Source organism: Trachurus trachurus (genome assembly GCF_905171665.1).
Source record: "Trachurus trachurus genome assembly, chromosome: 15".
In the NCBI taxonomy this organism is placed as follows: domain Eukaryota; kingdom Metazoa; phylum Chordata; class Actinopteri; order Carangiformes; family Carangidae; genus Trachurus; species Trachurus trachurus.
In genome coordinates, this window is record NC_139906.1 from 30512237 (window position 1) to 30539302 (window position 27066).

At 42.5% G+C, this 27066-nt stretch overlaps 2 protein-coding genes across 3 annotated transcripts in view; one reads left to right on the top strand and one right to left on the bottom strand.

Moving 5' to 3' along the window:
- Positions 1-10123, bottom strand: part of rims1a (regulating synaptic membrane exocytosis 1a) — a gene marked incomplete at both ends in the record, with an annotated part of 116490 nt that extends 106367 nt beyond the window's left edge. For both annotated transcript variants that reach the window (XM_083988492.1, XM_083988491.1), the window contains 2 exons: positions 5489-5563; positions 9963-10123. In XM_083988492.1, coding sequence (XP_083844618.1) covers positions 5489-5563; positions 9963-10123 — 236 coding nt within the window. The remainder of the gene's footprint in view (positions 1-5488; positions 5564-9962) is intronic.
- Positions 1-22958, top strand: part of asrgl1 (asparaginase and isoaspartyl peptidase 1) — a 122242-nt gene extending 99284 nt beyond the window's left edge. The window contains exons 2-8 of the mRNA XM_083988503.1: positions 12753-12948; positions 14866-15072; positions 15934-16076; positions 18066-18220; positions 19637-19758; positions 21143-21253; positions 21586-22958. Coding sequence (XP_083844629.1) covers positions 14886-15072; positions 15934-16076; positions 18066-18220; positions 19637-19758; positions 21143-21253; positions 21586-21800 — 933 coding nt within the window. The 5' untranslated portion in view covers positions 12753-12948; positions 14866-14885 and the 3' untranslated portion in view covers positions 21801-22958. The remainder of the gene's footprint in view (positions 1-12752; positions 12949-14865; positions 15073-15933; positions 16077-18065; positions 18221-19636; positions 19759-21142; positions 21254-21585) is intronic.
- Positions 22959-27066: the final 4108 nt, after the last annotated feature.

Sequence of the window (27066 nt, forward strand, 5' to 3'; positions counted from 1 at the left end):
ACCTGTGGTGGAGTGACATGTCCTATATATGTCAAAAGATTATGCATTTTGATATGTGATGACAGCATTTGCGATTTTTTGTTTCATAGAATTATTTGTGTTATTATTATTATTGTGTGTTTAAATTAATTATATTTACACCTTCCAGCCAGAAAACCAGACATGGCTTTAACAGACCTAAATACAAAATAAAAGTTTTAAAAAATATGCTAATTTAAAATACATTTCATAACACAAGGAATCTGCGATATTATCATTTGAAAGTCTTGCATATGGTGATTAACTACAGCCGAAAGGATTAACTACGTGCTCCCTTACAGTCTGAGAAACTTCCACAATGTGCTTATTAAAAGTTCAAAAGCCCCAAGAGATGAACTCTCAAGTACAGTGTGGTCAAGTCTAAAACATTTTCACATCCCAGCGTGTTCAGACAGTCAGCAGCTCAATCAGCCGCTCGCCAGGAGTCTGTTTTGTCCCTGACGAACGTTTGGCAGCAGCTGACCATCAGCAGCCAGGTTTCCCCGCCCACTTCATTCCCTGCAAACGCTACGGTTGTATATTCATCCTGTAAATAAACATAACGCCTTGATACACAATGATAAGCTGATGTCTGCCATTGAGGGATTCCCTCATCTACATGTGTGTGGGACAGTAGCATCACTCACTACAAATAGTAATAGTACAGTACATTTTCAGTATCATGGTCCTAAAAAGGCTGTTTTCTTTCTTTCTTTCTTTCTTGTTTTATTTCTGAATCAAAAGGCTTTGTAGGAACAAAGCTCTTTTATTGAACAAGTAGCTGACTGTTTCTCTGTTTGATTGACAGCTACATTCATCACTGATAGCTTGGCATAACCTCAGTTTTTAAATTAATTTAAAAAGTAGAAAGACGTAGACTGGTAAACTAATTTAGCCATTTCCGAGTAGCTTAGCTTGCAACATTTCATCAATATTTAAATAAAAACAACATGATCCCTGATCCAGCTATTAGTATTACTGACACTAACAAATCAGACTGGCACAAAACTATTAGTTCTGTGCTGAAAGGCTGTTATTTCAGCCCACCTGTGAGTATTACATTAAAATTATCTCCTGGCTACTTTCGGCTGAGCCGATTGAAAACCAAAAAATCACTCAAGCTTAAGTTATCAACAAAATAAAAGCACCAAAGCTTGTAAATAACAAAAAGTGATATGCACTTATAGAGGGAGAATGATAATACTGGGGGACTGTGCTAAGGCCAGTGTTGGGCACATTACTTTTACTGAGTTAGTAATTGTGCTGTTATGTATATTTTGTTGAGATCTCTGTACTGTATTTTATTGCATTTTATCCTTATTGTAAAGCACTTTGTGGTTTTATCTATGAAAAGTGCTATATAAATTAAACTTACTTACTTACTTACTACATTATAAGAGTAACTAATTACCAGGAAAAGTAACTATTGCGTTACTTTTTTATAAAATGCTTCTTGAGTCAACTAACGCCCCAATTTATTGTCAGTAACTGTAACGGCGTTATAACGGGGGAAACAGTCACTTTTTTGATTACTCGTTACTGGAAAAAGTAGCGCCATTCATTGTTTATTTATAGCGTCGTTATTCCATGTTCAGACATATAAACACTGCCTGATGGTAACACACATTGGGTTGTGATGGTTGAATCGTACCTGAAGCCACAGGCCCCTGCCGACACAGGCCTTTGCTTTTTTTTCCAGATACCTCTGCCCCACTTCCGTGGCAACGCTGACTGTAATGTCTCGTGAATAATGTGGGGAATACTGACTGGAAACACACAGATTGTATGTTATAAATGGGGCCAATACTGTGTGATTCCTTGGAGAATCAGATGTGCTCCAGCTGACTTACTCTGTAATCCCAACTCGCTCTCTGATCCAACTTACACACACTCCAACACACACATATAGGCAGCGCAGATAGAACATAAACAAGTCTTACGCTTTGATCATTGTGTGGCAGAGAAAAAGACATTCCGGGCGAGAGGAGTCGACAGAAATGCACGGAAAATTCACAATTTCAACGTGCAAATAAGCCAGCGGGACCGAGATGCTCGTATGACATCAAAGAGTGGAAACGACAGAGTCTGTTTCAAGTAATGTTGGCGATTCGAGTCTATATTAACAAGCGCTAATCAAATAACTAGACTTTACACACACACAGTGAAGAAAAGACGGCAACTGAGCTGAGCCTTTATAAAGAAGCGCTCCTGACCAACCCATCAAGCTACCAATCCCTGCTAATTGGAAATGGGAGGCATCACTTGAGTGAACGCTAACCTCTAACCACCTGCATTATGGGAACGATGTTAGTGAAGAAGGGATAGAAGTGCTGCATGACTGGCAGGTTTTATGGGAATATATAAAGAGCTGAAAGTGATTACTCTGAGTCTGGAGTAAATTCACAAGTTTAAAAACCTTTTCTTTTTTTCTTTTTTTTAAAGAAAGGAACCTCAGTGTCAGTCAAAGCAGGAACATGAGATTTCTTTGATGACATCATGACAGTGATATCTTATGGTGATCTATAGTAATAAATACTTCAACTTAAACCCATCCATTCACACTGCCTCGTCCTCACAAAGCACCACACACTAACGTCTGGCTCTTCCTGCAGTGCTGCTGCTGCTGCTGCTGCTGCTGCTGGGACCTCTCCACTAAAGACTGTACACACAGTCCCGCTGACTTTTAACCAATCCCGTTTTAATGTAACTAATGATTCAACTGGAGCCTGTCCAACTGTAAAAACAAATCCCAACAGCTTGTCCCTGAACACTGCCTGATCAAAAAAAGAATGAATACTGTACCAAGGGCTGCAACCGGCAATTATTTTCATTGTCAAAACAAAAAAAGTTCCTCTCTCAGCTTCATGGAGCTGATTACAACCTCATCCAAACAGAAGATATTTTTACTTCATTGATAAATGCAGTATGACATTAGAGAGGCTGAAATCAGATTTCCCCAAATAGCAAATTACTTTTCTGTCCATCAACTAATCAATTATTGGTAAATGGACTGTACATACCCTAAAGCTATATAGCACTTTTCTTGTCTTATTGATCATAGTGCTCTCCAATGGAAACCAGATTCACCCGTTCACACACTGCTTCGCTTCATAAAGGGTTTTAGACACACACACACACACACAGTAATGATACATCAGGGGCAGGTTGGAGTTCAGTTTCGCCCAAGGACATCAAGAATGCCTAAGGAGATGGGAATCGAACCACCGACCATCCAAGAAGTGGACCACCTGCTCCATCTCCTCAGCCACTATCAATCTACTAATCATTTCAGCTTTCATAATATGGGGTCATATAGTTTCACAACCCACAGTGACCAGCACAATCCCTGCACCAACACTGGCCTGAAAATTAAATAGCGGAATAAAAGGTGGGAAAAAAATATTTAGCTCAGTTTTAAGGTGTTCTTCGTCTGGATCAGTTTGTCAATCTTCTTAGACAAAAATAAAGCACTGTCCAGAATGAAGACTTACTCTCACAACTTAACTTCTTGTGTGAAGTAAAGCTTTAGTGAACTTTGTGGCAAGCTGTGGTGACCATGGTGACCTGTTAGCGAAGGGCGAGCTAAGGGAAGCTACTAGCCCACTGTTTATTAGCACTATTCACATTTATATGACCCTTCTGTATGTACTTGTCCACAAGCAAGGAGTGGGCACAAATAGCTTCTTCTCTCCAATAATGTGTCTTGGAAAGCAGCACTGTGTGTGTGACAGCAACAAGCATGTCCTTGTCTAGCATCATCTGGTTAGCGCTGTCACAATAGTTTGCTACCAAGCCCTGAGAGTCACCACAAGCAGCATTTGCTAATGTATCACTGTGCATCATCTGGAACTTTCAATAAACTGCTAAATAACTTAAAGGGATACTTCACCCAAAATCGATAATTCACAAATTTTCTACTCACCGTCATGCCAAGGAAGGGTTTGGAGAACTTTTGGAGTCATCAAAACGCTTTTGGAGTTCCAGGGGGGGTCGGGCTGGCAACAAGTTTTCATATAATGGCAGCGGATAGTGTTCACTTTTGAATCATAGTAGCTGAGATGTTCTTCCGTGTTTACATCATACATCCATTGGTTTACAACGACGAACGAACATCTCACAGCAAATCTCGTGCATGCACACAAACATCAACAGAGCCACTGGGAGCTGCTGCTACAACAAGGATAAATTCCGAACTTTTTCATGTGGCGGCTTCAGGACACTTGGGTCAGTACAGACGAGCAGTATGGAGGTATCTGGATGTTTCATAGTGTGTGTTTTGTACGATTCCAAAGTGAGCTCTATCCACCGCTATTATATGAAAACCCGCTACCAGCCGGACCCCCCCTGGAACTCCTAAAGCGTTTTGATGACTCCAAAAGTTCTCCAAACCCTTCCTTAGCATGATGGTGAGTAGAAAATTGGTGAATTGTCGATTTTGGGTGTAGTATCCCTTTAACATACATCAAAAATACAACAGGCTCAAATGACAGATACACATGTTTGACTTAAAGTATACAGTATAACGCTAGCTTGAATTACAGATAGTTCATGTATTTTTCCAGGGCTCATGAGCATCCTGGTATAATCATGAAGCTTACGTGAAACATGTCAGACACACACACACACACACACACACACACACACACACACACACACACACACACACACACACACACACACACAGTCATTCCTCCAGACAAGCAGCTTGGCAGGAGAGTGAACTGTGAGACACACTGAGCGTCTGAATCCAGCCTAAGCCAACAGGACCACAACATCAGCTAGTCCCTAATGACTCAACAGGATCTGGACTGGACTTATCAGACCGATCATGTCCATCTTCACAGCAGAAGCTGTACCCTGATGTACTCTGATAGATGACACAGAAAATGGAATGTGTGTGTGTGTATACTACGTATATTTTTGTTGTTGAGGGGAGCAGCCTTATTTCTTGGTTCTTGTCTGTATTGCTGTTATTTGCTTTGGCAACACTGTATTTTAACGGTCATGCTAATAAAGAGCTTTCAATTGAATTGAATTGTGTGTGTGTGTGAGAGAGAGAGACAGAGAGAGAGAGTGTGTTAAACAGGATTCAAAGTCAGTCCGGAAGTAAAGAGGAGTGAGGCTCGGTGACACCAAACTTCCAAAATATAAATCTGGAACTCTAAATGAGGCGTCTGTCTGCTGCCATCCCACTTAGAGTATCATACAAATGGTATAATGACGGCTTGAGTCACACTTGCAAAACATAGTAACCAGTGCACGAGTTTGTCTTTTATACCGGTGACTCATCCAAGGTGTAAAATAGACTTCGCAGCAATACATGAATGTGAGGCAAAACAACAGACTGCCAGCTCTGTGAGGTTGTTATGGGCCACTGGGGAGAAGTGACAGTAAAAGTGACGCAAGAGCAAATATTAGCAACTAACTCTCCACTAGTTTTTTTGGGGAGGGTTTTTAAGTGGCCACTCACCGGACGTCGTTTTGCTGCGGAGGTTTCTTCTGTCCGACCAGGTTCACCGTTCTTGCTTGTATAGGCTTCTCTTCCCTGAGACACAAAGGTAGACCATTATATATATATGCATTTGGCTCATTTATATAGTTTTTTATATATATACAGTATATATAATTGTTTTCTATTTTTCGAATACAATATAACAGCAACAACAAACCAAAAAAAACAAAAATAAACAGTACATTCCATGAATACAATCATACAACGGCAAACATACATACACACACAACACAAAGGGAGTAGTCCTGTCCTGTGACCGGCAGGTCAGGGATCAGTCCCACACACCAAACACCGAGTGTGACTGTTTACAAGAAGACATCCTGTTGTCTCCCACCTCCAGAGCAGAGAGGGAGTCATCAGGCCAGAGGCCCAGTCAGCATCATCATTTATATAGTTTAACAACATCCCCGTTTTACAATGAACAGCTAACAACAAACATCAAGTTAAAGAGTCTTTGTGGAGCGACTTCACCCATCGTCCTGTGAAACATAATGGACGAAGGAGTCTTAAAAGGTCTGATGTCATTCCCGTAACTTTTAACTTTTAAATCCAAGTTAATAACATTTCTCTTTTCAAGTGCTTATAGCTGAGCTCTCTTTAAGAACTTTAAACTTGATCTATTTTCTTTTATTCTACTTTTTTATTCTTTTTTTGCTCCTGCTTTTAACTCTGTTTAATGTTTACTCTTTTTTTTTTCATTAAAAAAATGTTTGTTTTATGCTGTTTTATGCTTCTCATTTTAAATGTTTAGTCTTTAAAGCACAAGTTGCCTTGGTATGAAATGTGCTATATAAATAAAGATGCCTTGCCTTGCCTTGCCTAACTTCTACAACACTTCAGCTTCAGCTCTTCTTCTGTGAGTCAGGATCATAGGATCCAGACTGGGGTTTACCCTGGCTTCATTATGTGATGCTCAGATTTCATGCCAATACCTATATAATAGCTTTCATATCTGGATATTTGTCTTATTTACCTCATGATTTGAGGTTATTCACTCCAGTATTCAGAGTGAAGCTTGACTGTTTGAGTCTGAATGCAGCTATTTTGTTTCAAACAATATTGCACCCACTACACACTAAACAAAAGAAAAAATGACTGCTTTAAATACAAACCAAACTGATAAAGACTGCTCATTTAGACGCTCAGGATACCTTTTGGCACCGATGACAGGCCTCAGACAACAATGGCATGCTTTCAATATGTCCGCTGACACATTCGCAGTGTGATTCAAAACCCATCTCATCCATAAACATGAACAGCGGGCTCTGATCAGTCTGATCACAGAGGGAAACTCTGAAGAGAGAAATCCCCGCCAACACCCACGCTGTCGAAAACAGAACACATCTTTTTATCGTCAATACTGTGGATACCCCTCTCATTATCAAGACACTTTTGGCACATTATAAATGGCGATAACTCTTTGTTCCTCAAAGACGCTGAGCAATTTTCTGTTGTTCTGACTGTATAAGTGATTCTGCGGTGGTGACAGACACATGGCTGACGTCCTTTGAGATTTACCGCCACTAAAAACCTGGACTTTTTGCGCATAACTTTCAGATGTGTGTCGTCATGTTTTAGACCTCTTTCCATTCACTTCTACAGTATAGGGTGTGGATATGAACGTCAACACTGCAGACTTACAATACTTACTTAAACTTTAAGTGAACATCATGTGAGCAGTGTTACATTGTTATCACATGCTGTTGCAGTTAAGGTGCTAGTTAGTGTTAGTTTATAATGATGATGATTACATTTGTAGTGTTTGCTTGTGTCATGTTACTGAGTGGAAAAACTTTAATTTCTACTCAAAAAATACAGCACCTTAGTTTGGCCCCTCGTGGTCCTTTAAGGTCACATTGTTTTTCCCTATCTTAGAGATTCCGCTCTTGAATGTGAGAAGAAGTCTGACGTTTTCCGAGACATTTCACAGCTCTAAGAAAACTGTCACACTGCGGAGCTTTCTCACATACTGATGTCTCGCCGTTTTCTAGAAATCATCATACAGAGAATCGGCTCAGCTAAAATAAACACTTAAATTCTCACACAACACCTCGCAAAGAAATCTCCTCTGAAAAACAATTGCTGCACACACTCACACACACTGTTCAAACATCCACACACCTACGGATCATTTTTCATCTTTTACAGCGGAAGTGTGTGTGTGTGTGTGTGTGTGTGTGTGTGTGTGTGTGTGTGTGTGTGTGTGTGTGTGTGTGTGTGTGTGTGTGTGTGTGTGTGTGTGTGTGTGTGTGTGTGTGTGTGTGTGTATGTGTTATGTGTTTCCTGTCTTTATTAAGGTGAAGGCAGTGACATACTCCAGGTCTCAGTGAAATTAAAACAAGTGACACATGTGAGCATACACATGGTCAAACTACTCTCAGAGAGTACGGCTGCTGTGCATTTCATGAACATGTACATGAAGTAGAGTATTGTGCTGGATAAACTAATAATAATTTGTTTACATGCACATGCTTTGGGTATTAGCAGAGATACATGTTACTTCTTTGGCCAGCAAGGCAAGGTTCATACTGCTCACTGGCACTTGGTTATACTGGTTATGCAGAGTGGGACTACATATGTTCCTATACTTTACTTTTACATTTATGTTATGTAAGTGGGATTTAAAGCTTTTAAAGATGGTGCAGAGGACTGAGGTAGAGGTTCATTATCACATATTTCTGAGAGGTTGTTATTATTTATCTACTTTATTTATTTATTGAATCATTGCAGCTATGGCTATATAGCTCCAGATAGGTCTGCATACGGATCCTATACACTTTAATAGCAAGAACACTGATGGTGAGTATATCTTAAACGGCTCAGAAGAGGAGTGTATTTTCTACCTCTCTGCATTACAACCCACACGACCCTACTGCTAGTACACTCACCGTGCATGCATTAGTCAACCTGTGCAGCTTTTCTGTGCAGGATTGCAATCGTAAAGACAGAGATAGAGAGGGATAGATAGAGAGAGAGAGCTTCCCTGTTGAAACGGTGATGAGAGGAGAAACGGTGCTGAAGCTAATATAGGTTAAGACATGTATGTGCTGACAGCCTGCTTTATTTGCAGCTGCTACAGTATGACATGACTGAATCCGCCGTGCTCCTAATACGTTAGCCTATACTGAAAATGATGCATAGCCACTTAGAGCCCCAGTTATATATTGGACATTTCCTTCTTTAGATGCAATGAATCGATCTTCCCATTCCAGTGCTGGGCTATCAGTCCGCGCAGAGGGCTTAAAATAGAACAGGGACGTAAAGCTTGAGGAGTGCCTCGCTTAGGTGGGTCGCTCTCTATCTTTTTCTAGCTGCCAATGTATGCACGCAGCTCCATGCAGACCCGGGCAGAAGAAAAAAAAAAAGGCATCGTTTCCACTTCATACATTTTCTGGTCCTGGAGGAAAGGGGGTGGATGTGGGTTGATTCCTGCAGTGATCGCAGTGACAAACGAATCTGGAGGAGACTTTTCTCCATGCATGTATATGTGGAGGAGGAGGAAGAGGAGGTGGATGGGATGCACACAGTGAAGGGGTCACTCCTGATTGAAAATGACACTACACAGGCACCTTTTCCTCCCCCTGTTATAGGCCTACTGGTTCTATAACAGCCTGTGTGATGTCTGTTGCAAGAGCACTGGCCTACATACAGTGCATAAGGCTGGGAAAAGGCTCAACCGCACCCCTGAGCTGAGAACAGCAGCTGTTGAGATGGATGCTGCACAGATAAAAGCCAACAGGGAGGGTTTTACTTTTACTAGTCTCGATGCCGTGGCTTCAATGAGCCCTCTGCTATTTCCTGCTGCATCTATCAATGAAATATCTCAGGTATAAGTCCACACACACTCTTCTGCACTCGACTGAGGCATCGGTGTGAACGGCTGTGACGATATTAGGAGGAAGAAAGGGGCGCAAGATGAGAAAATGTAGTTGATGTTTTTCATGGGAGCTGCTGGATAACGTGGTGGTATACGGTGACACACCTTTGCCCTCCCGTGATTCTCTTCTTCCCTCTTCCTGAGTAAAAGTTAACCCTAACCACCACACACTCTCCTGAGTCTCTCCTGGGAGCAGTGAGGAAATCTGCAAAACCGGACATGAACCCAGTCTGAGCTGGTGGCTCCTGCATGTGCAAATGAGTGAGTGAGAGAGTGAATGAGTTGTGTGGAGGGACCTGCAGGATATGGGTACACACACACACACACACACACACACACACACACACACACACACACACATGCATAGTCAGGTACAGTGGAGCTGAGCGGTCCTGATGCTGAGACATGTCGTCCATAGGAGGTGGATGGTCTTCTGGACGGAAATAGTCCAGGCCCAGCCTCTCTCCCTCTATTTCTCTCTCTCTCTCTCTCCCTAACACACTCACTCACACACTCACTCACTCACTCACTATCTTTCACTTCTCTCTCTCTTACTTTAACATGGCCTCCTCCTTCGCCTCCTCCTCCCGCTGCCGAGCCAGCACAGCCATGATGATCTTCCTCTCGTCCTCCGTCAGATGGCTGAGGTCCGGCTCCGGGATGGCCTGGGCGACGGGTGGGCGCGGGCCGCCCCGAGGGCCCACCGAGGCGAACATCTCCCCCACCACCACCACCACCACCTTCCCTTCCTCCCTCCTTCCTCTTCCTCCTCCTCCTCCTCCTCCTCCTCCTCCTCCTCCTCGCCTCGGTCGGGATCACGGATAGAAAACCCGCTGGCGGAGCCCACGGATCACGACATGGCCCACGGACGAAGCGGCGGTTGGAGCGACTGATGCTGAGTTCCCATGGCGGCGGGGGGGGGCAGCCAGGGCGGCGGTGTCGGTGCTAGCTGTGCTGGAAGTAGCGGTGATGGTGGTCCCGGTTGCCGTTTTCAGCCTCTGCTTGTCCCTCTCGCTGCTCCGCTGTCTTCTCCCCCCACCCCCCTCCCACCGCCCGCCCGCCCACCTCTCCCCTCCACCACCTCCGGTTTACGGGGAGCCCATATCACCGGCGGTCGGTCGGGTTGCCGTTACGCGGGAGGGGGATCTCGCTTCCTTTTTTCTTTTTTTTCTTCTTTTTTTTCCTGAGGCCGGGCAGACAGAAGGTCCCTGAAGGCGGACCAGGTCTCCGCTCAGGTCTCCGCTCCGTCCCGGTCAGCTGCTCCGTGTGGCTGCAGGGCGAGGCGGCGACTTCTTGTTTTCTCCAGCGCCGCCGCTGATGCTGATGCTGATGCTGATGCTGCTGTCAGGGAGACGGAACCGTCAATGGGACCGCAGCCCCTCAAGCGCGCTCACTTCTCTTGCGGCGGGAGCGCGCAGTCCTCATTTGAGAATGGGGGGCTCCACTCACCGTTAAGATGCGCGCTCACGCCAGCCTATAGCACACACAGGAAATAATGGGTTTTCTCAAGGGATGCATTGTGGGTCTTGTAGGACCAGAGCCAAGTGACAGGGATGTTTAGATCGAGGTTTCAAAGGTTTCAGTGGTAGGCTACAAACAAATTAATTTAGGCAACTATAACAGCCTAAATTAAAAACAAATTGCTCATAAGTGAAAAGGGTGGTGCAAGTTAAGGGATGGCTTTTAAATTAGAATATGTTTCCTTCTAAAGAAATATATATTGAACCATTAAAATCCCTTAATATACCCAAGGTCTATTAAAGGCCATTGATGTATCTCATAATATCAAGATCTCATTGAGAGGTAGCCTACATGATCATTTATGAATTGCAATGAGCTATTAACTAGGCTATATTAACAATGGCTTCATTGTTTTTAATTGGAATAATGAATTATAGAATCATATTGAATTAATGAATTAATGTATTTCCCTCCATAGTGTTTTGTGACCAAAGCAAAAGACAGAAAGAATCAACTGCAACAATTATTGCAGTGTGGCAGGAGTAACTTTACATTTTCTTAAAAAAGCAGTGGAGCTACATCAGTATAAGGTGTTAAGACAAAGAAAACTGAATTAGAGAGAACCAAAAAAATGATGATTAAGAAAATAAATCTAAAAGACCATGTTCTAGTATTGCAAGAAACCCTTTACAGTAAGAGTGTACATACTCTCCTCCCTCCCACCAATCATTGCGTGTTAGAATGACGCTCATCCCCCGTTTTTGTCCTTCCTCCCTCTCTCTCCCTCCATTGCTTCCTCCTGTCCTTTAGCCATCCTTCCAACAGTTCCCAGCACACACACACACACACACACACAATTTGTAGGCAGCCACATGTTTACACACATCCATGATGCATGAACATGTATGGCTACAGTAGGATGTCATTTACAGCATGTGCAACATTTGAACAGGCAGTGGCAAACTATAAATCACAAACATAGCCTACTCTACTGTATAAGACAAAATCATTTGTTGAGTCATAAACAAATTCAATGTATAAACCTCCTACCGTATGTATGGAGTGAATAACAGAAACGCTCACAAATATTGTTTTGAGTGACTAAAGCAGATCAGACATTTTATGTTTTGGGTCTTGTTTTTGTTTTGTATTTTAATCTAGCCTTGTACAGGATCATTTTTGAACCTTTTTGACAATGAAATCCATACAGAGCATGAACTGTATATCCTCCCTCTCTATATGTTTTGTTGTTGTGTGTTTTTTTTTCTCTTTTTCTCTGCTGTTAGAATTTGTCAGGGGTTTTGATTTGTGTGTATGAATGTTAAAAGTATGAATTAAAAAAAGTCCATATCAGAGAATATTGAAAGTTTATAATGGGATCATCATCATGTCATACCATCCATACCAGAAAATAAATAGATGTGTTTGATTTGTGTATAACTCCAACTCAGCTGGAGATAAAGTTATCTAACTAACTATTTACCCCAATTCCTTAGGAAACTTTACATACAGTATGTCTCACTTCAAGTAGGCTAAGCCGTTTATAGCCCTGGTAGTTAATTAAAGGGATCCTATAATAATTTTTATTTCAACACATAAGTGTATCCCATGCTATCTTTAATCCTATTGTGTAGCCTACTATCATGGGAATAGCTGTAACACAGACTCAATGCTCTTTAGAACATGTGTTAAATAATTGTGACTTCAATATTGATTAAAAATAATTGTGATTATGATTTTATTTTGGCTATTTTTTCCTTGTCATAATCAAGCAGCCTGGTCTTTCCTCCTCGTCCTCTGATTGGCTGTTCCCACGTCAATTATATTCGCACAGGGCGGACCTGTGACTAAACGTCACCAGACGTTCTCCAGCGCCGTTCTGAGCGTCACCAGGCGTCGTCACGCGCGTATTAAACGCGTTGTTGCGTTTAGAACGGGGTTTATAATATCTTACAGTATCTTCAGACATTGTATGAAGGAGACGCATTACGAGCTGTTTGGCTGCATTTATTTTGACAGTGTCCAAGTCCGGAAGTAGGCTATTGCCTTCAGACCCTCATGTCTCCTCGGTGATATTTTGGTAAGACACGCACCTCATATCCCCCTCGCTTGATTCACTGTATACCTAACTAGTATCATTTGTGCATCTCCAATTTTACTGACCTGCTGGTTCATGCTCTCGATGTCTTTATAACACAATTACAGCGAGTAGCCTCATGTAGTCTGCGCGTGCGGCTGAGCTGCTTGTAAATAGGTCAACGTTCAGATTCAGTATGGTGGTGCAGTAAGAACTCTGACCAGTGAACGGTTTTGTAGATAATAAACACGACGTGGTCTCGGGGTTTTATCAGAGTTAAACCACCAACCTGTGGGCGCCTCGGTACGTTCTGTTACATTCTCCACTTCACATGAACTCAGTCCTTTCTCACATAGCTTCAGCATACACATCATCACCCTACATTAACCTGCTTGATATTGGCTATAGTTGACAGTAATCATATCACGTCACCATAGAGACACCATTAAACCACTGCGAGACGTTTATGGTTTGTGGCTTGTTATCAAGTGCAAATGTTTTTAAACCATCAGGTGTTTGCTACAAGTGAAGCGAAACGCATTAATTTAAAGGTCAAATGTTTAGATACTGTAGCGTCCGGCCGGATGTTAGGCTGCAGTAGGCTAAACGTGTTCATTTGTTGATGGTTTGATTTCGGTAGTTGTGAGACGAGTGAGAGATTGAGCAGAGCATGAACTAACAGCCAGCACTGGATGGAACAGAAGTCGCCGCTAGATCCGGAGCAGGGGCGGATCTAGAGTATTTTCTGGTGGAGGGCACAGGGGGGTAACAACTGTGAATTTGAGGGGGGCCATCCAAAAGTAACACGAATGAAGGCTGCCACTGATCACTGTCTTGAATATTTATATTCTACAGTTACACACTGTTTACAGTAGCCTGTCTTCATATTGCTTTTATTGGCCACATTGAATCTTTGACATTGTAAGGAAGATGCCTGCTGTTTTCATTTTCCACTTGTCCATATTAAAATTAGTCAATGAATAATCAACTCTATCTTGTAAATAAGAAGTCTAACGCCTGGTTCACACTGGACGTCGAAGTGCCGCGAATAGCCGTGGAACGGAGTCCGGTGAACCCGGCGTAAGCAGAATAAGTGACATAAAAAATTCTCACAGTGGACAGAAATATCTCCTACTCTTACAATAGCCAGTTGTTAGAGCTCAACTCTGTACAATAAACATCTCAGTGTTTTGTGTAACAGTCAGTCAATGTATGCAGAATAACCAGAACAAGAATTACTCAAATGGCGAAATTGAGAACAATAACAATCTTACACAATTTTCTTTATTTACTAGACAGAACACTGGAATGTTTGCTGTACTAAGTTGATTAAGAGCCTTAGTCAGAAGTTAATACTTGTAGCTCTGTACAGTGAACATAGCAGTGTTGAAGAGCTTTACACAGTGATTGAGATTGCCACAAGTCAATGACCATTAGGGGGGGTCACACAGGGTGGCCAATCAGATTGCAGGGGGTGATCCTCTTGATCAGGAGGGAATTCGAATATCCAACCTAGAACTAATTTCCCTGCGGTCACACCCACACGGAAAGAACCTATAGTAGTATAGATTTGAATATGTGACATACATAAAGTTGGCCATTTTCATATATACGTATATGCTATATATACTGTATATATCTTGAATATATCTTGCATATATGCGTATATATGCACCATATATGCACAGATAAACTGCATATAGGTTTCATATATGCGCATATATCCTCATGAACCTATAGGTTCTTTCTGTGTGGGCGCCTCATCATATCCACCTGTTGTTCCCACCTGCAGCTCGTCACCAGTCAAGTCAGCTATAGGCCTAAGCATAATGAAGGATGGAGCAGGAATGCACGGTGCTAAAAAATGTTTTTGAAAGTCTTCAAATTCAAAATGAGTTTTTACATTGTATTTCTCCTCAGTTCCTTCTCAGGTGATTGACATGTTTCCAGTGGTGGTGGTCCATGGGGGGGCAGGGCACATCCCAAAAGAGCGGTCAGAAAAATCCACTTCAGGGGTGTGCTCAGCAGTCCGAGCAGGGTATGCCATCCTCCAGGGAGGGGGCAGCAGCATGGACGCGGTGGTAGAGGCTGTGTCCCAGTTGGAGAATAATCCCTCCTTCAATGCAGGTAATGTGAAAACACAGGTGTATGTTATTACCTTACTTTATCTATACACAGGGCCAATCTTACGTATATGGTATATTTCTGTTTGGTTTGGGGTGCACATGACCACGAGGAAAATGTGTTATCATTTTGACCTGGTAAACATCAGTCTTGTTTAATGTGCATTGATTCATGTTATGTTTTTGGTTTGGTTTGGTTGGGTCAATGAATAAATCACAGTGTGTTACACAAAGGCAGAAAGCTGGACCCATAATGCACACACAGAGGCAGATAGCAGGTAAAAGATTTTAATGACACAGGCTGACAAGGAGATGTGGAGCTGGAACACAAGGCTGGGCGGAGCAGGAGGCAATAGTGAACCAAGGTGTTACCACGGGATGGTCAACGATGAGCTGGCGGGGAGTGGGTGAGCTGTGCAGGTGGGAGCGCTGACTGAACTGAATGAGCTGCAGGTGAGTGAAGGTGGAAGCAGGAGCCCCGCCCAGCCTGGGACCACAGGGAAGGAAAACAAATCTGACAAACAAGCAGAGAGGATGAACGGGAAACACAAACAAAAGCAAATCCTAACACAGAACATAATTACGCAAACGGCAACGTGTGGCTTGGAAAGAAGTAGAAGCTCACAGTCTCCAAAACGGGACATAAAAGAGCGCCATTAATGAATAGAAATAGCCCCTTAAAGGGTTAACTGACTGGGCCAGGCCAAACATTGAGCTTTTGTCAAAACCAGTTCACAGGTTGCTGTGAAAAGTGTAAGTCACATGTTAAAAGAACCACTTTGACCAAACGGCACTTCTGTACACAGATTTTTCTTTTTGTTTCCAGAGTCAAGAACTCAAGTTATATTCTGTCTTTTTTCTTCAGGGTGTGGATCAGTGCTGAATGTTAAAGGAGAGGTGGAGATGGATGCCATTGTGATGGACGGAAAAACACTGGGAAGTGGTGCAGTGTCTGCTGTACGCAACATAGCTAACCCTGTTCAGCTAGCAAGACTGGTCATGGACAAGGTGTGTTTGTGTGTGTGTGTGTGTGTGTGTGTGTGTGTGTGTGTGTGTGTGTGTGTGTGTGTGTGTGTGTGTGTGTGTGTGTGTGTGTGTGTGTGTGTGTGTGTGTGTGTGTGTGTGTGGACAGTATCAAGACAAAAGTACACACTTAGACTCGGTCCATCTGTAGCTGCAACATTTAAAGATTGTAACAAAAGCGATAGGGTGGTTTCACAACTTTACCCATACCAACAGTGTTTGCATGTTTCAGAGTAAACATGAGACATACTGTATTGTCCCAAGAAAGAAAAATAATGCATCGTCATCAACATTTATCTTGAACAAATAAAGGAGGAGGAAGCATAGTCTATAGTTTGCACATTGGCCTCGAAACATGCGGGTTTTAAAGGAGCGGTATGTAAGAATGTAGCTAAAATTGTTGCTGCAGTCAAATTCAAAACACAGCAGCGCGTTGTTTCCCCTCGCCTGCCCACCAGACTGACGCGCTAACCTCTGCTCTTCACTCAGTCAGTCTCAAAGTCTCAAAGCAGAGTAAAAAGCTGAATATTCATCAACAACCTCACTGTGTTATTGCTCTGACTCGCAGTAACTACGAGTGGAGTTCACGTCACTCAGGTGATCTGCAAGTTATTGTTACATTTCACCGCTCCGACGCTGTGTGTCTGTGTGTGCAGCACTGACACACACACACAGACACACACACACAGTGTAACCCAGCATCTATAGGAGCCTTATGGCGCTTTTCCACTACAGTACACAGTCACGGCACAGCACGGCTCGGCTCGGTAAAGGTGCTTTTCCACTACAGCTGAGTTCTTCTAGTTCCTCCTCGGGGGGCGGGGTCGTAGTGGGGCGATCGCGGGGCCGCATTGTCTCTCTCTCTTTTTTCAATCCTCTCATCAGCTCCAAACTCACTCGTCTGCACCTCGTTAACAGACCACAGTGGTTTTACACACAGCATCATTTAACTCAGGTGAAGGAATAACAACAGTCTTGATACAGATCAGCTGGCGCTGTTGCCGCTCTGTTTTTGAAATTTCCGGGTTTGATTATCATGTTAGAAGCGCTCACACTCTTCCAGTGTTCGACGCTCTGTCCAATCAGTGGAAGGCAGTTGGCTGACGTCATGTTTTAGTATCGCTTCGGCTCGCTTGGAACCAGGGCCAAGGAGGTACTAAAAGTAGTACCTGGTACCAGGTACTAGGGCTAGTGGGAAAAGCTAACAAAGCGGGCCGTGCTGTGCCGTGCCGTGCCGCGCTAGTGGAAAAGTGCCATTAGTGTGTGTTCTTCACGCCGTAGATGAGCCAACATATGAGACGTCTTACCACAGAATAAACGACCGAGCCGCTCCGGTTCTCCTCTACTTTCTGACGTCGGATCATAAAACTTGACGAGCGGAGACAGGCGACCTGACCGGGCCGGACTCATCTCATGAACCGCTCCACACGTTCACCATGACGACCTGACCGGGCCGGACTCATCTCATGAACCGCTCCACACGTTCACCATCTCTTCATTTATCATCGGCTTCATTTGGCCACGTTTCCTCCCTTTTTTCTAACTTTCACTTTGTAATTCTTCCCTTAGCTTTAGCTTTAGCAGCAGCTCAAACTAACTAGGCTATATGCTCACTACAGCAAGCTGTGTATCAAACGGCAGAGCGACAAGCCGCTTATTTCTACCATGTGATATCAAGGAAATATGATCATAATAACCGATAATAGAAAACAATCTTCTTCTTTTTTTTGTGATCTCGTTTTATCCCCCAGCCGTAGCTTAAATTCAAAACATAAACATGATTTGCGGTCTGCAAAAAAAATTCTGGCTGTACTTTGTTGTTGGTGAGATCATTATGTTATATCAACAACATTATTCCTGACATATTAGGAGGATTTTATGACTATTTGCTTTTGATTTCTTACATACTGTTCTTTTAAGACTTGTAATAGATTTGCCGTGTCATAGGTGTGATCTCTTCCATCTCTGTTTCAGACCAGTCATGCCTGTCTGACTGCAGAGGGTGCCAATCGGTTTGCCTCAGCCATGGGTGTCCCTACGGTCCCAATGGAGTCCCTCATCACTGAGTACTCTCGTATGCGCTGGAAAAAGAACTTGGCTCCAGATGCCAACCCTGTGGAGTCCCAAATGTGAGACATGGATTTATTTCAGGCTTATTAGCATCGGTTTCAATAATGAAGCCTACCCTAACATACACTGTCCGTTAGACACTCCCCAAACCACTCCTGCTCCATAATCCAGTTCTCTGGTGTTTATGCATAGTCTATGATAAGCAGTGTTGGGCAAGTTACATCCAAAATATAATACACTGCATATTATTAGTTACTTTCACCAAAATTACTTCAGAAATATGACTAGACATTCTAAAATGCTGAAATGTAGTTCATTGCGGCTGATTATACTTTCAGTGGCAGGTGATGTAGAGTAACTGCCTAAATGACAGCAGATGACAGTTTTGCGCGTTGTCATCGCATCCGCCATGGAGAGTGTAGAAGAAGAGTTAAATGGCCACAAACGCAGAATGACATTTTAATTCGCTAAATTAATAGAAAGAAGCAAAATTGATAAACATCTTGTTGATCTACAGTAAAGAAGAAACGTGAATCATTCATTGGACCGGAGGGCTCAGGCCACACGGGCCAGAGGGGATCAATGGGCTGAATGTAGAGCTGAGGTCTCAGTCCCAGGTAGAGGGAGGAGAGGAGCACACTGAGGGAGACACATAAAACACACTGCTACAGCAGCTGGAGTGACCCAGTTGGGAGGAAATGCAGAGATGAAAGAACTTTTGCCACAACTTTAACTCATTTGTGTGAGTGGCTTCAAATCAGCCAGCAGCTCCAAAATGACCTGTATGGTAGATGGTAGGAATTATGTTTTCCTTTCATGCCCTGTGATGGACTGGCAGCCTGTCCAGAACCCCTCCTCCTGCCCAGTGTCAGCTGGGATCTGCTCCAGCCTCCTAGCCTCCTAGCTCCTAGCTCCTAGCCTCCTAGCTCCTAGCCTCCCTCAGGATAAGTTGGAAAAGCTAATGGATGGATGGATGCTTTCCATTTGGCTAAGGCAGCTCCTCACTCCCCTAAGTCACGTCCTTGTAGCCTCTCTCAGTGGTGACACAGAAACATGATGCTGGTAGAAATGTGTTTACACCTTCTCAGTCTCTCCTGCATCATTTTAAGGAGATATCGAGAAGAGAAATCGCTGACCAGTCACTGAACAGTTCCCGTTGAAGCATTGCTGTCTGGTTTTTAAAAAAGAACAAACTTGGATGAGGTTTAGGAAACAAGCACACAGAGTATTTTGAGAGGCATGTATAAATGTTTTGACAGGTTTTTACTGTGGTCTTGGGGTCATCATTGGAATTCATTGTCTCCACTGTGAGTCCCAGATGTTTACAGCTGTGTCCTCAGCAAAAGAGCAAAATACAAACTTTTTTAGATCTGTTTCAGAGATTTCTTGCTCTTCCTTCATACACCTTAATAACAAGGTTTCTGTGTAAAACAGTTTTTCTAATTCAAACCTCATTCTGCTGTGTTGTTGTGTAGGGGGAAGATGGGCACAGTCGGAGCTGTGGCGGTCGACGGTGAAGGAAACATCGCCTGTGCCACCTCCACCGGAGGAATGCTGAACAAAATGGAGGGACGGGTGGGAGACACCCCCTGCATAGGTCAGTCTTCACACACACAGCAGGACATTTTATACCTTTTCATGAAAGTTTTTGGGGAAAACCAATTCCTCTCCAACCAAAAAGTGTAAAGTCCCTTAAAGATTGACTTGTAGTTCCTCCAGTATGTTGGCCTGTGACCAGGAGGAATGTGTGTGGTTAGTCAGTAAACAAAGGTCACTTAGTTGATAATTGACTGAGTTTTCTCACAACAAACTGTCTTGGCACAAATTGCAATGTTCAACACTTGCAGTATAACACTGACCAGTTCATAATTATGTCAGGGCCTCAGCATGGACTGGTTTCTACTAATAATCTAATGTGACTGAGGAACATAGCCAGAAGCACAACGTGTAATTTGAGAGGATCAGTATGTCTTGGTTCAACAGGGTCTAAATGGTCTTAGTAGTTCTATCAGGTCTAGTGAACAGTGAGTGGATTTTGTCTAATCTGTTACTAGGAGTAATGACTGATAAGACTGTCATGTTGACATGTCACAGCAAAACCTTGTTTACAGCCTGACATGCTGGTTAGTTGTAGCTCCATGTGCTCTTCTGCTAAGGCGCTGCTGGTTGAACAGCTATGAGCTTCAAAACTGCATCTTTATTTACAGCCTCTCTTCTAAACAGAATCTCTTTAGATACTTTTTTGTTGGAGAATAATGTGAATTTGTCTTTCCCAAAACTGTTCATTAAAGGCATAAGTTGCCTGGAGATGATCTAATATTGACATTTATTTTTATTTTCCTGTCATTGAAATAAAACTGTTATCTGTGCAATAAAGTGTCCGTGTTTGTTTGTTTAGTTTTCTGTCCTCTCTTACTGTATGTTTGTGGTGTTGAGGGTTTGTATGTTACTGACACCTGATTATTTGTCATTTTTCGTAAAATGAAAAAAAAGGAAGGTAAGTAAAAAATTAATGAGAAAGGGGAAAAAAAGGTCACCCAGTAGGGGGTGGTAGTGTTGGTTGGGATTTAAAAAAAAACGTTTGTTTAATTTTGTTAATGCTTATTGTGTGTCAAGAGAATATTAACACAAAGCATTACTCTACCATCTAGTTACATGGACATGTAATCGCATCCCCGCACTAGTGAATCTTGAATCCTGCAAACAAGAACCAGAGAGTAACAGATTATATTTGTATTCATAAGTAAAATGCTGCTGCAAGTTCTTAAAGCTGCACTAACTAATCAGTATTTTTGTATTAACTATGGGTCCAGTGTGGAATGTGAATGTTGTCACTTGTGGAGAGTTGTGAGAATAATTTCCAGGCTCTGCAGCTCCACTCAGCTCAGCAGAGCTTTTTTAAAAAAATTGTTTTACTGTAGCCACTGAGTGTTTTAATTGATTGTGTGGGTGTGGGATTGTGTTGATGTTTTGTGTGTTAGGGGGCGGGGGTTATGCTGACAACAACGTTGGAGCAGTATCAACTACAGGCCACGGAGAGGCCATCATGAAAGTTACACTGGCGAGACTCATCCTGTTCCACATGGAGCAAGGTAAGTCACACACATCTGTTCCAAGTCTGTATCTACAACATGCAGAGTCCCAGTAAGAAAAACTCAGCATCAACTACCAGACTTGGTAGCAGCCATTGGGATTTTCACTAATTCAGTCTACTGCTGTTCTACAGAGCAGCGGACTTAAAGGGATAGTACAACATTTTGGCAAATTTTCCCATTGCCATAATCCCTATAGTTTTAGGAGTACCTTTAATTGTTGGTTCAAGCAATTTTTAGAATGTCGGAGCGGAGCCAAAATGTTGAACTATCCCTTTAAGAGAACACTGAGTGTCTGACATCTTGATAAACATTTCATCTTGTGTTCTCAGGTCACTCAGTAGAGGAAGCCAGTGACTTGGGCTTGGCCTACATGAAGTCTAGAGTGGATGGGCTGGGTGGGGTGGTGACGGTGGACCCTCAGGGCCGCTGGGCAGCCCGCTTCTCCAGCCGCCAGATGTCCTGGGCTGCAGTCCAGAAAGACACCCTGCACTATGGCCTATATGCCGGGGAACACTTCACACAGAGGATCGATGCCCCACACTGACGGAGGATACACACGAGACCGAAGGAAACTGAGGACATTAATACCAATTAAAACTAATGAAAATAACATCAAAAGACATTAGGAGGGATCCAGTTTAAGTTGCTCTGATAGTATTATTGATTACAAATACAATCTGCAGATAGGATACATGAGGGAAGAGAGGTGAGAACACTCTTAATTTTTACTGATTGGGGCTAGAACTTGGTGAAGAAGGGCTCTACCGATTGGGTCCTATCAAATTATCCACAGCATGATTTAATTTGATCCTTGCTGATGAAACTGAAGAGACGTCCAACTGAAGTTAAACACCTGCAGCAGGATGTCCCACCATAATCCAACAACCTGCTTGACATGGATGCAAACCATCATTTGACTAATCTAAAGTTAGAAAGTGAAATTCACATTTTTGTCTTAAAACATAATTTTTTTCAAATGTAATAATTGGAAAGAGATTTTGCATGTTATTTTTCTTTTTTATTGAAAACATGAAAGAATGGCATGGCGGGACAGTGGTTCGCACTATCATCTTTCAGCAAGAAGGTTCTGGGTTTGATTCCCAGGCAGACTTTGCATGTTCTTCCTGGTCTTACATGTTGGCTGGCCTCCTCCCACGTTCCACGGCATGCACACCTGTCCAGGCTGAGCTGAGCCCTGTCCTCGCCCAAGGACAGCTGGGATGGGCTCCAGCCTCCTGAAAGCTGGAAATCAAAATCTAATCATTAAATATGTGGCAGACACTGGTCTTACAGAATTCACAGTTTGCACAAAAGAAAATCAGCATTGTATATCACTCAGCTTGTCGTATTTTAACTGAACGGTCAGTTTAACTTATGTCTTTCTAAAAAAAACACACACACATTACTGTGAAATAGTATTAAACAGCACAGCAAACTTAACTCATCAATAAACACATTTTTATAACCTTTTTTTTTTTTAATTTGTGCAATGAAACACATAAGCTTTGTATTTCACAGAGAAGGACAATCTGATCCTCTGTGTTGTGACAGAGGAGCCATGTGATGTTTCTGCAGTAGTAGTGTTGTTAGAGAGTTAAAGTACACAGTTTAAACCTGAGCCAGTGTCAGTGAAGTGCTGCTGATCAGATAATGATTGTTAATGCCGAAGCTTTGTTTTAGAAAAACACCAATGATGGCAATAAACTCCTTTAATCCTTGAACATTGTGTGTTTCGTGCTTCATTTACCCACAAAGTCTTTGTGTGGAGGTGCACTCATGTGTGAGGCACTGACTGTGCGTGCTATGTCCACTAGATGGTGCTGTTGCAGTAGAAATCAACAACAGACGCTGCATGAATTTCACATGTCCACTGATTTCATATCTGAAGTCACACTTTACAATAGGTGAAAGAAACACAACTGAATCTAATTGTTATTTTACACTTGTGAACCTTGTGTCCAGATAGGATGTGATCGTCCTCATCTTTGCTGAATGCAGACACTTTTGTTGCTGAGCTAGCTAGGGAATCCTTCCTACTGTATTTAGATGTTGTCCTTGAAGAGGAGCCTACAGCTGGGCTGGACTGGCAAGAGACTTCAGGTTTGAAGTGAATGATGTACTTGTCTCAGCACCTCCAGGCTTGTTTGTCTCTGTGTGAAGGATACCTGCCACATTGTGATGATGTTAAGAATGCAAATTTGGCTAAATTAGGATGTTGATTTCTTTTTTTCAGACTTCAAAGTAGAAATCCAGCTCCTGTATGTTGAACCCACATGCTCAGCTGGAGAAGCAGGAGATGACAGTGACAGTCTACTGTGTTTTGACAGCACTCCGCCTTGTACATGTTCAATGACCTGTCAGCCAAGACAGTACTGTACATGTAAACTTGACTTGAACTGTGTCAAAGTAGCAGGACTGTCTACTGTATTTTCTATTGTTACATCAGACAGTGACCGTTAAACTTTAAAGCAGAAGTAAGCGGAATGTTTGTGTTAATATAAGTCTTAAATAGTTCTATCTTCCGACAGCAATCACTTCTATAGAGTGTTTGGTCTGAAACACGGGTCTGTCAGTCACTCTGCTCTGCTGTAAGCAGAGGAGAAAACTTTCCTTGTATCCTACAACCTTTATCCAATGAGGAGAGAGAACGGCATAAAGGGGCAGTCCTCTCTGTGTGTGCAGCCAAGGGATGCGCCTGAATGTGGTGACGTAGGGACGAGGACCAATACATCCATGACGAGGACGGGGACTGCTAACTCCATCTGCTGACAGGAAGTTAGCCAAAACCACCGGATCGCTTACTTCTGCTTTAAGATTATATCAGCTAAAGATGGATGAGTAAGTTTTCATTTAACACATTCTCTGATGTAAAAAATATCATTCTGCACACTGTTTACACACTGTTTACTACTGGTAAACAATACTTGGACTCCTTACTTTTGATCATCAGATAGCCTACAGTGAATGGAAATATATAGATAAGAAAAAATTTAAATAAAATATACATTAATAACTCCAGAGCTTTCAGTGGTTTCATACTGTATGGTTAGTGTCACAGGATGCTGGCAATGCAGTGGTGGTTGTGTTGGCAATGGGGGTGGGAGCAGTGTGACATACAGACATCGGAGGAGATATCATGACGGTTACTGTGGCTGCTGATACTGTGTTTTTATAGAAGACAGGGACCAGACTCTATCTTTCCATATGGGAAAGATAACACACACACACACACACACACACACACACACACACACACACACACACACACACACACACACACACACACACACACACACACACACACACACACACACACACACACACACACACACACACACACACACACACACACAGACAGACACACACACACAAACCATACAGGATGTGCATTGAGGAAGATTCAGTCAACACCACTGAGAGTTTTGAACTATTGCTAGAACATAACTGTAGGCTACTGTAAGCATTGTGAAACCCACTCCCCTGATCACCTTGTCTAAAGACAGAACATGTATCTGGATCGTGGAAATTTAATTTCCAAAAGCAGATGATCAGCTGGTGAGTATAGAGAGAGGGTGAACTGAGACAATTCAAATGGAAATTTCATCAGTTTCAGTGTTTGAATCTACCTGGGGAATCCAGAAAACACTCTGGAGGCGGATGAAACAACTGAACATGCAGCGTCCACTTCTCTAGACTAATCAATAGAAATCTGTGCTTCCTGTGCCTCTTCTAACACATCAGTGAAATCTGACCCTCTCCTCCCCCTCCTTTGTCTCTCCTCTGCCATGTTCGCATTTTCATGTGTACACAACACACATTTACTTAGAAGTGCAAGCACTGCCACTCTTGGCTCCCACTGATGCTTTCAGTAATGTAAGTATTACTTAGACACCACTTGATTTACTCATGAAATCTGTGTGTGGAAGAATACTTACACTTTCTATGACTGTACTGGAACAATGAAAAGGGGGAAATAGAGATGTTCCATGACTTTGTTGACACTTAATTTTCTCACTAGATTAGATTAGATTAGAAAACTTTATTGATCCCCAAGGGGAAACTGCTTTGCCACGCAATAAAAACACAAACATCACTTAACAAACAATACAAACATTTCCATACCATTGCACAAAACTTATCAACATGATTGGATACTTCATACAACAGAGTAGGCTGCTCAGAGCAAGTGATTTAAATTGATATTAATATAGGCAAGGATAAATAAATAAATATACACCTCCAGAAGATAAAAAAACAACAACAACAACAACAACAACAACAACAACAACAATAGACAGCCGCTATTTGTGGTTAAAATATCTGACTGCTGCAGGAACAAAGGAGCGTCTGAGTCGTTCAGTAGAACACCGAGGCATCACTAACCGCTCACTGAAGCAGCTTTTAAGATCCCTAAATATATTGTGGAGTGGGTGGTTATCGTAGAGAAGGACTGTTTTCAACTTGGTCCTTGTTCTCTTCTCCACTATTACCTCAAGCTAACTGTTGACCATTTTCTTCCTGAATGGAGATGGTACTCGAATAAGCTAACGTCAGCATTAAAGGGATAGTTCAACATTTTGGCAAATTTGCCCTATAGTTATCCCTATAGTCTAGATAGGTTTGTTACCTTTGATTGTCGGTGCAAGCTATTTTTAGAACGGTGGAGCAGAGCCGCAAGCTGCTCAGAGCTACGCTACGGAGGCTAATGGAATTTTGAAAACAACTCTGTCTCGTGACGTTCCATTAGTGCCTCATAGCGTGGTGAATGTGCAGGTCACAACTTGTCCACCAGAGCGTTTTGGAGTTGTTGGATTGTGTATTTGATGAGTTTGATGATGGAAACCAAGGAATTCCATGAGCCTCTATATAGCGTAGCTCTGAGCAGCTCTGCTCTGCCGTTCTAAAAATAGCTTGTACCGACAATTAAAGGTAACAAACCTACTGCTAAAACTATAGGGATTATGGCAATGGGCCAATTTGCCAAAATGTTGAGCTATCCCTTTAACAGCTGCTACATTTGAGAGCAAACATCTTATGTCAAAGGTAGTGGTTTGTAGTGGCTTACAGTAGTAGTAACACTGAGTTTGGTATGAAGATATATTCCATAATTTCAATGTGCCATCCCAGAGACTGTGTTTCACAGAGGGTGGTATTGGACTGATTTAGAGGGCTGGAATTATCACGTCATGTAGAAATATCATGCTTACTGCCAGTGAGGGTGGTGCGAGCAGATCAGTGTGTGGTTTAAAATGACCTCACTTTATTAAATTGTACTGATGTATCAGCAGATCAACATTTTACTGTTGCAGCAGTATTTAAAAAAAGGCCTGTTCTTTTGGACGGGGTGTTGTGTTCCTACTTCCTTCAAATGTTGAGACCAAGTCTAGACCCTGGGTTTGAGTTCAAATTGACTGACAGACTGTTTTACTGACTGATTCCATCCCTGGAGGCACTAGCATTGTAAAAAGAACAGGGGCAACAAAACAGGCATAATACATGAAATAAAAAATTTATTTTCCCAGATTTAATCACGTATCACTGTTTAACTTGTTAATTTATCCGTTGATATTTACAATGTCAAAAGGTTATATCTAAGTATTTTACATCAATATCTGTATGTTTTCTCTTCCTGTGAGACAATTTCAGATGTTCAATGACTCATCCTGTGCTGTGCTCGAGGGTGTTCCCGATTTTGCATCCAATTAAAAATGATTAAAAATAGAAGTCCAGCCAGTCACTATAACAATCTCCATGCTATAAGGAGCTAGTTGTGCTAACACTGTGTCCGTGGTTGTGCTGACTCTGCCATC